The sequence below is a fragment of the Bufo gargarizans genome, chromosome 9 (assembly GCF_014858855.1).
Source record: "Bufo gargarizans isolate SCDJY-AF-19 chromosome 9, ASM1485885v1, whole genome shotgun sequence".
NCBI classification, from domain to species: Eukaryota; Metazoa; Chordata; class Amphibia; order Anura; family Bufonidae; genus Bufo; species Bufo gargarizans.
In genome coordinates, this window is record NC_058088.1 from 13,884,422 (window position 1) to 13,895,165 (window position 10,744).

Below are 10,744 nucleotides of genomic sequence, written 5' to 3' on the forward strand. Positions count from 1 at the left end.
CAGAATCATCAATTACCACTACATCTGTCATCAGTGACAGATGTCACCCCTGAGACTACACCAATAGTTGCAACAACCCAATCTTTAAGTGACTCTCCAACCACTACAGTGCTATCAAGTACAGAATCGAGTACATTAATTATACCTACAGCTTCATCTGTCACCGCTGAATCTAAAAGTACCTTATCAACCAGTGAGAAAGCTCCAAGTATAGAATCTAGCACGTCAGAAGCATCGATTACATCTGTCACCAGTGAATCTTCAACTGCTGTATCAACCAGTGACACATCAGCAGCAACTACTGCAACAGACCAGTCTCCAACTGACACTCCAATTACTACAATGGTGCCAAGTACAGAATCAAACACATCTGAAACCTTGATCGAAACGACATCTTTTACCAGTGATTCTGCAAGTACCCTATCTACCAGTAAGACAACAACACCAACAACGAAGCAATCTTTAAATGGCTATCCGACTATAACAATGTTGTCAAGTGCAGAATCAAGCACATCTGAACCATCGATAACATCGATCACTAGTGAATCTACAACTACTGTATCAAGCAGTGACACTTCAACACCAACAGTTGCAACAACCCAATCTTCAAGTGACTCTCCAACTACTACAATGTTATCAAGCGTAGAATCAAGCACATCGGAAGCATTGATTACAGCTATATCTGTCACTAGTAAATCTACAGGTACGTTATCCACTAGTGAGACAATAACAACATTTGCAGCAACCAAATCTTCAACTGACACTTTAACTACAACAATGGTGGCAAGTACAGAATCAAGCAGATCAGAAGCATCAATTACATCTGTCACCAGTGAATCTACAAGCACACTATCAACCAGTCAGACCACACCAACGGTTGAAACAACCCGATCTTCAACTGACACTCCAACTACTACAATGGTACCAAGTACACAATCCAGCACGTTAGAAGAATCTATTACATCTGTCAACAGTGAATCATCAACTACTGTATCAAGTAGTGAGACATTAACACCAACAGTTGCAACAATGCAATCTTTAAGTGACTCTCCAACTTCTACAATGGTACCAAGTAAAGAATCAAGCACGTCTGAATCATCGATTACAACTGCATCTGTTTTCAGTGACTCTAAAAATACCTTATCAAACACTGAGACAACAACACCAACAGTTGCAACAACTCGATCTTCAACAGACAATCCAGTTAGTACAATAGTGTTAAATATAGAATCAATCACGTCAGATGCATCGATTACATCTGTCACCAGTGATTCTACAATTAATTTATCAACCAGTGACACATCAACACCAACAGTTGCAAAAACCCAAACGTTAAGTGACTCTTCAACTGCTACCATCGTACCAAGTACAGAATCTAGCAAATCATTAGCATCAATTCCAACATCTGTTACCAGTGAATCTATAACTACTGCATCAACCATCGAGACAACAACATTAACAGTTGCAACAACCCAATATTTAAGTGACACTCCAACTACTACAATGATGCCAAGTACAGAATCAAGCACATCTGAAGCCTTGATTGAAACTACATCTTTTACCAGTGATTCTGCAAGTACTCTATCTACCAGTAAGACAACATCACCAACAGTTACAACGGAGCAATCTTTAAGTGACTATCCAACTATAACAATGTTGTCAAGTGCAGAATCAAGCACATCTGAACCATTGATAACATCGAGCACCAGTGTATCTACAACTACTGTATCAAGCACTGACACTTCAACACCAACAGTTGCAACAACCCAATCTGCAAGTGACTCTCCAACTACTACGATGTTATCAAGCACAGAATCAAGCGCATCGGGAACATTGATTACAGCTATATCTGTCACTAGTAAATCTACAGGTACGTTATCCACTAGTGAGACAATACCAACATTTGCAACAGCCAAATCTTTAACTGACACTTTAAATACAACAATGGTGGCAAGTACAGAATCAAGCAGATCAGAAGCATCTATTACATCTGTCAGCAGTGAATCTACAAATACACTATCAACCAGTCAGACCACACCAACAGTTGAAACAACCAGATCTTTAAGTGACTCTCCAACTACTACAATGGTACTAAGTACAGAATTAAGCACATCTGAAATATCGAATACAACTGCATCTGTGACCAGTACCATCGGTGAGACAACACCAACAGTTGCAACAACCCAATCTTCTACTGACACTCCAACTATAACAATGTTATCAAGTACAGAATCAGGTACATCTGAAACATTGATTATAACTACATCTGTCACTATTGAATCTACAAGTACCAATTCCACCAATGAGGCAAAATCAATAGTTACTACAGCCCAATCTTTAACGCACACTTCAACTTCTACAATGATACCAAGTACAGAATTAAGCACATCAAAAGCATTGAATAAATCTGTCATGAGTGAATTTTCAACTATTGTATCAACCAGTGAGACAACACCAACAACTGCAATAACCCAATCTTTAAGTGACTCTCCAACTACTACAATGGTACCAAGTACAGAATCAACCACATCTAAATCATTGATTATAACTGCATCTGTCACCAGTGAATCTACTAATACCTTATCAAACACTCAGACAACACTAACAGTTCCAACAACCCAATCTTTAAGTGACACTCTAACGACTACAATTGAACCAAGTATAGAATCAAGTACTTCTGAATCATTGATTACTACATCATCTGTAATCGGTAAATCTACTAGTACCTTATCCACCAGTGAGAAAACGCCAACTGTTGCAACAACCCAATCTTTAACAGACACTTCAACTACTACAATGATATCAAGCTTGCCTAAAACATCGATAACAACTGCATCTGTCACCAGTGAATCTACAAGTACTCTATCCATCAGTGAGACATTACCAACAACTGCAACAACCCAATATTCAATTGAGAATCCAACTACTACAGTGATACCAAGTACAAAATCAAGCACGTCAAAAGCATTGATTACAACGTCTGTACCCAGTGAATCTACAAATACTGTATCAAATAGTGACACATCAACACCAACAGTTGCAATAGCCCAATCTCTTACTGACACTCCAACTGCTACAATGATACCAAGTACCGAATCAATCTCGTCTAAAACACTGATTACATCTACATTTTTCACCAGTGAAAATACAAGTAACCTATCTACCAGTGAGACAACACCAACAGTTGCAACAACCCAAACTTCAAAACACACTTCAAAAACTACAATGATACCAAATACAGAGTCAAGCATGTCACTAGCATTGATTACAACATCTGTCACCAGTGACTCTGCAACTACTGTATCAACCAGTGACACATCAACACCAACAGTTGCAATAACCCAATCTTCAAATGACACTCCAACTACTACAATGATACCAAGTACAGAATCAAGCACACTAGCAACGTCGACTACGACTGCAATGGTCACCAGTCAATCTTCAACTGATCTATCTACTAATGAGATAACAACACCAACAGTTGCAACAATCCAATCCTTCACAAACAGTCCAACTACTTCAATGATATCAAGTGCAGAATCAAGCAGGGCAGCACCATCCACTGCAACTACATCTCTCACCAGTCAATCTAAAACCAGTCTATCAACCAGTCAGACAACACCTACATATTTGACGACACAAACTTTAACTGAGTCTCCAACTACTACAGTGATACCAAGTACAGAATCAAACACATCAGCAAGATCAATTAGAACATCTGTTACCAGTGAATTAGCAGCTACTCTATCCGCTAAGGATGCAACAACACCAAGAGTTGCAACAACCCAATCTTCAACTGACACCTCAACTACTACAATATTACCAAGTACAAAATTTAGTACATCAGCAACATCGATTACAGCTACATCTGTCACCAGTGAGTCTACATCTACAGTATTCACCAATGAAAAAACAATATCAACAGTTGCAACAACCCAATCTTCAAGTCATACTTCAACTACTACAGTTTTACCAAGTACAGAATCAAGTACGTCGGAAGTATTAATTACAACTACATCTGTCACCGGTGACTATACAACTACTCTTTCCAGCACCGGAACAATAAAACCAATGGTTGCAACATCCCAATCTTTAACAAACACTTCAACTACAAAAATGTTACCAAGTGAAGAATCAAGAACAGTGAGTACCACTTCATCTTTCACCAGTGAGATTTCTAACACCACAGATTCTACTTTTAGTGGAATCATTATGTCTGCAATAGTACCTGGTACCATTAATACCACAAGCATGGCTACTAGTCAACTATCAACTGCTTCAGGGACTGTTAGCAGTACTACTAACACACCAGGAGTGAGTCATATGGGCACTGGTACTTTATCAGACTTAACTGCTAATACAGTTAATAATACTGCCACATCTGGATCCGGTACTTCCATTACTCTGACTGCAATCTCTACTTTTAGTGAAAATGCTGTTTCTAACACCACAGGTTCTACTGCCAGTGGATACTCAGTTCTTGCATCTTCAACAGCACCTGGTACAATTAATGCCAGTCCCATGGCTAATAGTGAATCAACTGTTTCACAGACCGTCATATCTGGATCAAGTATTTCTATAACTCCTACCGCAAGCTCTAGTTTTACGGAAAGTAATGTTTCTAACACTATTGGTCCTTCTGTTGGAAATATAGGTATAACATCTACAACAGTGCCTGGTACCATTAATACCAGTAGGATGACTACTAGTCAATCAACTGTTTTAGTTACTGTTGGCAGTACTACTAACACACCAGAAGTGATTACTGGTACTTCATCAAATGTAACTGCTACCTCAATAAATAATACCTCCATAACTAGATCTAGAACTTTTGTGAATACTGGAACCTCTAGTTCTATAGTTGTAGCCTTTACTGAATCCAAAGCGATCACAAATTCGACTACCTCTGGGACAAATGTAAACAATAATAACATTACTGCTAATTCCGGATCAAGCACAGTCATTAGCAATTCAGCGACTACAAGGTTTAATCCCGCACCAAGCACAGCCACATCAAGTACAAGCTCGTCTGCTCCAGTCTCCAGTAAGTACAAAGAACTTTGTCCATACTAAAGGTGTTGTGTGCCATTTGTGTTCAGTCCTATTGTATTCTAAAAATGTATATCTTTTCATTTTTTTAGCTCAGAATGGAGGAACATCGACCCTTAGTTCTGTCACCTCCACCCAAACAACCTCAGACCAATTTGCAGGTAAATAAACTAATAATAAGTCTAAGTCTAAGGGCTGTTTCACAAGAGTGAGGCCATTGTGGGAATCACACTTCATGTGTAAGTGTGATCCTCAGTTCTGGACCTGCAGGAGCACACAGTATTATTGTGATTTATAATGCTGTGTGCCTCTGCTTGACCTTACTTCTACAGAATCATAGTGACATCAAGCTGTCAGTATCTTCCTGTAGTAGTAAAGTCACACAGAGGTACATAGCATTATAAATAATGGTAATGCCCTGCATTCCTGCAAGTCCAGAACTGAGGACCACGCTCATACACGGAGTGTGATTCCCGCAACTGACTCGCTCGTGTGAAACAGCCCTAAGAGTAAACTATAGCAAACCTTAAGATGTTGAATTCTTCCCTATTGGGGAATTTAGCCAAGGGCTTAATTTCACCAATTAGAAAGCATAAGACTTTTTGTGGGAGACCAGAATTTTGTTCATAAACTGTGGGCATTTACCATTTTTGGGAGACCGCGGTTTGATTTTTCAAAGTGGAAGAATTTAGCCCTTTTTTGTGAGACCGGTTTTTATTTCTCCAATGAGGAGGCTTTTTGTAGGAGACCGGGGTTTGATTCCCAGACAGAGGGATTTAACATTATTGGGTTATGATGTTCGACTAAATTCAATTCACTGACTGTGAGGCATTCACCATTAACTAATGGAAGAACATGTCTTAATCGCTCAAAGGCCAGGTATACATTTTTTGGGGGGAAAACAGCATTTAACTGAACGATGAAAAAACATTCACACGTTAAAAAATTTTTACGTTTCATTAATCATAAAAGGAAATTATTAAGAACATGATCCTTAATGAAAAGATAAATGGCAAACTATAAATCAATGCAACATACCCTCCTCAACATTGAAATTGTAACATCAAGAAGGACAATCCGTAAGGTTATACGCATTGAGCAAGTAGCAGGTGTCATGAAGATCTGATTTGATTTCAAGCACCTATGTTCAATCTGGGTCATGTGGGAGGGGCGTAGAACTAGACGGAAACCTCAAAAGTCAAATCAAGTCATGTAAGATGATTGTGCAATCTCTCCTGTTCATCGACATGCCGGTTATGTTCACTATGCTCGGAAACTGAGAGGGACAGAATCCTTGAACTGAGACCCTGGTTTATCACGCTGGCAAATCTCTACTAAGATATAAGCGAGGTATTGGAAAATTAGATTTGGCTGCTTTGCAGAATTTAACGGAAAAAAAAAATACCACTTTGCAAGAAGTAGGTGTGATTGTGCCGCTCCCTGTTATTGTACCACTCAGATGTCGTGTTCATACATGATCATGGCATCTGATAGACATAATAGGGTAATAAATGATAAAATAAAAAAATCATACTTACTTGATCCATTTGCTTGCGACGGATCGGCGGCCGCCATCTTGCTTGAAGATCTGGCTGGAAATGATGTCATCTCCCTGGCCGACATGATGACATTATAAGTCACCATGCACAGGTTTTTCTGGGAGATCTTCAAGCAAGATGGCGGTTGCTGGCCTGTCACAAGCAAATGGATCAGGTAAATATGATTTTTTCGGGGCTTTTGAACTATTTCAGGTTAAATAGATTTGCTTCCACAAAGCACGAGGAAATTCAGCTTCAAGTTGAATCAAATTTATCTTGAAATTTGGATCTCGATTCGCTCAACACCAATCGCTACATGTTTAGGCCGAGATGGCAGCACAGTTAAATATTGCTTGTCCCTTTGGTTGACAACAATGAACTTTCTCATTAGAAGAATGGCGAATAGTACTGTACTGCAAATTAATTTGGATGTCCTCACCCAAGCCTAGGGAGGCAAACAGTGCCTACACAAACCAGCAGATGGCATCTGCATCACACTGGGTTACAAGCCAGTAATTCAGCTCCTAGTGCTCCACTGACCTCACATCACTGCTATCAAAGGCTATCATGGTGCATTAGAGGCTGGAATGGAGGTAGCAAAGATAGCTAGAGATTAGTGTGAAGACCATGTGGGCAACCCCATAAAGAGATCTTCACAAGGAAAGCTTACATTAGTCCTACACCTTGGATTATGGTTTGGGGTAGCACAATGTATGGTAGACAAATGTGCTACCATGGCCAGCAGTTTCCCTGGACTTGACTACAATCAAGCACATCTTGGACTTTATTGGTCAGCAATTGCAAAGGGAGCTGCCAGCAGAAAATCTTGATGATTTGAATGCCCAAGTGCGTTCAGCCTGGTAGAACATTCCTCAGGCAATCATTAATAACCTCACTGATGGCATGCCAAGGCATGTAAGTTTGTGTATTTCTGTGCTTCTCGCTCATACTCGACACTGAATAAATGCCGATGTTTTCCATGTTTTGTTTCTGTTTTTTTTTTATCATTTGCATATCATTAACATGTTTGCTGATCCTGTGATTTCCATAACTCTGCAACTTTTCCTTTTTGGTTTTGCAATTTCAATATTGAAGAGCGCATATCAGAACTTGTGAGAGTTAATGTGCTTTGCCGAACTGAACAAAGCTTGCTTAGACCCGGCCCATTTCTTTTTCTCAGTCAATGCCAATCCAAACTCAAGCAAGGGATTAATCTCAATAGATGGGCCTCATCTTAATAGCCAAAATATGCAAAATGGAAAATTATTCAATATTTTGAACTGGTGCTGAGATGGGCAAGTAGACCTATTAAGTGACTTTCCCTAAAAACGCTAGCCAAAGTTCCTTAGATACACCATCACAGCCTAATAGTCTTTCAATATCTTTTAGGTAAATACAATATAATATTTTACAGTCTGCCAGAATGAGTAATCATGTCGTCTTAGTGTAATAAATCTTATAAGTGAAAACTAATTGATGGACGTTTCATGTGTGGCTGGAAAGTTGTCCATAATTATGTTACATCTAATTTGTTTATATTTCTTTGTAGTTACATACTGGCAAATCATTCTGTTTTCACTGATCGCTGTCTTGGGTGTTGTGTTACTTGTAGGATTATTATGTGGGGTAAGTCCTTCTGTGTTATTTCTTTACTCCACCAATTACATGTGTCATAAACCAATTACAGCCAAATGGGCAAGTTTTTTAAAACAGTTTTTACGGATAAAACTAGGAGTGGGTTCAATAATACAAAAGTAAAATCTGTTCTAAATATTTTTGCTCCTTTTAAGATCCAGTTCTAAATTTTTGTTTTGTTTCAAAAACTGTATTAAAAATCTGCGTGGCCATACCAGAAGAGTATTTTTTGGCTTCTAAGTGGAGTGCTAGCCACTTATTGTCATGTTTCTTTTAGAAAATTCATCACCATAGTAGAAATACCGTACTTTAATAAGTCTGAGATTTACATGTATTGTATGTGTTATGTAGGTCACATAGGTAGGTTTTCAGCCTGTGGTACATGAACACCATGGGGGTTTATATCAAGTCTCAAGTCTTGTGTTGTGTCTATGCACAGTGTACGATTATAGCCTTGTGGGCACTGATGTAACTAGGGGTTACTTTCTGTGCATAATTGAGGTAACCTGTCCAGCAAACTACATATCCACTTCCAGACTTGGCACTAGCTACCAGGTTCAGCAAGAACTGGCCCTGCAAGAACCGTTTAACTACAGGATCCCAGCCTACAGTGAAATAGTGGCCTCCATAACAGTGATTCCAATCAGGAAACTAACCAGTTAACCCTGAGTAATTCCTGCAGATGGTGTCCTATCCTATACCTAGTAGCTGCTAGGAGAGGACTGGTCGAGTAGTCATACTAGCTGGAGTCAAAACAGAGTCAATGCCTATGCCAGAGCCACCTGCAGAAACAAGCTGAGTAAGAACAAAGGGAGACAAAGGCCGGAGAATGGTCATTAAACAGTCCGAGGTGAAACTCAGTAGCAAATAAGAATACTCATAAAATGCACAAAGTAATCTAGCACATATAAGAACCAGGTTGAAAATTCAATAATTGGCATAGAGCAGTCCCACAAGATTTATGTAGAACATACGGCTCACTGATTACCTCTGGAGAGACTCAGAAATGTATTACACAATAGAGACCCTTACTATGTCTGTCCTTGAGAGCTTTGATTTATACCTAACATACCAATGATTTTATTGTCCCTATTTTTGCAGATACTGGCTTGTTTTCGTTCTGCTTCCACATATGCTGTAAGAAGTTACCCAAGTTATTTCACACATTACAGTTGGCGCAACACTGTGATAGACCTGGAAACAGGAACAGAACTGACAGAACATCATAGATGGCCACCAGCTTCAAGAGGAGAACGTTACCAACAATTCAAAGAATCCCAAAGAGGGCAGCGTCAAAAGTAGAAATACAGAATGACTTGTTCCAGACGGTTATGAGTAGACGACGGCGTAAAGTCTATGTGATATCACCACAGATAATAGGCCGCCAACTACGTGAACACTATAAAGAAAAGTACTTAAAAACACTTCAATCCTCTCAAACCGTATCTCAACAGAAAATTGCATTGATTTCAGTATCAATCCTTATTATTATTTATTTATTTATTATTAAAACAACATTCATTCCTTAGCGCTGTACATATGAAAAGGGGTATACATACATAATACAGACAATTGCACTAATCATGAACAAGACGAGTTACAAACTGGTACAGAAGGAGAGAGGGCCCTGCCCGTGAGGGCTTACAATCTACAGAAGGACACAGTAGGAGAGGGTAAAGTTGGTCATGGCGGTATAGAGGAAGCAGGGTCACTGACTGCAAAAGCGGTGTTTATAATTTTAAGTGACTGAGAAGAAATCTTGAGAAGTTGAGCTTAGCAAACTCCATGGGGCAACAGATCTGGCTTATACAAGAAGCCTATAATTTGCAGCACTTTTCAACCACTAGATGGCTGTTATGAATATGATGCAATGTCATCTAGCTGCAAAGAAATTATGGTTTAAGAGAAGAAAAGTCATTATGATACCAGTTAGTATTGTTCATCATGCAGACCACACAGCAGCAAGGTTTAGATATAGAAGACTGCGTTTCTCTAAAATCTTGAAGGGCTTGTCTGGTGTACAAAACAAATGTTTAATCTATGAAGTTTGCTGTGCATAACCTTCAGAGAGGTTCTGTAGAACACAGAATCCCTATGAATTAGACAGACAGCTTAAGCATTTCCATGGGCACTATGTAATACTTAATTTGTGGTGGAACTGCAGAGAAGTGAACAGTTAGTAGCACTTAGATTCCCCCACAAATTCCAGGTAATTGTGGGAGCTGTCCTCCTCAGAGCAGACAACCCTTTAAAAAATAGGTACATATATGGTGCTGACCAATTTTGAGAAGCTAGAATAAAAAATGCAGGATGGACCTTTTCTCATAGCTACCTTACGAGTTGTTAAAAGTTTACAATCTGAGGATACTTACATGTTTAATTAACCAGTATATGTATTATTTTACTATGCTATAAAATGGATCCCGCAGCAAATGTTATAATGTTTTATGGCTTTCTATGCTTTCATGGTTCACTTTTGTATCTCTATAACTATTATACATTTTATGTTAAAAATTATGAGC

At 39.0% G+C, this 10,744-nt stretch overlaps 1 protein-coding gene across 1 annotated transcript in view; it reads left to right on the top strand.

Moving 5' to 3' along the window:
• LOC122946665 (serine-rich adhesin for platelets-like) overlaps window positions 1–9,524 on the top strand; it is a 49,564-nt gene extending 40,040 nt beyond the window's left edge. The window contains exons 8-11 of the mRNA XM_044306427.1: window positions 35–5,044; window positions 5,142–5,210; window positions 8,137–8,213; window positions 9,324–9,524. Coding sequence (XP_044162362.1) covers window positions 35–5,044; window positions 5,142–5,210; window positions 8,137–8,213; window positions 9,324–9,524 — 5,357 coding nt within the window. The remainder of the gene's footprint in view (window positions 1–34; window positions 5,045–5,141; window positions 5,211–8,136; window positions 8,214–9,323) is intronic.
• The last annotated feature ends 1,220 nt before the right edge of the window (window positions 9,525–10,744 follow it).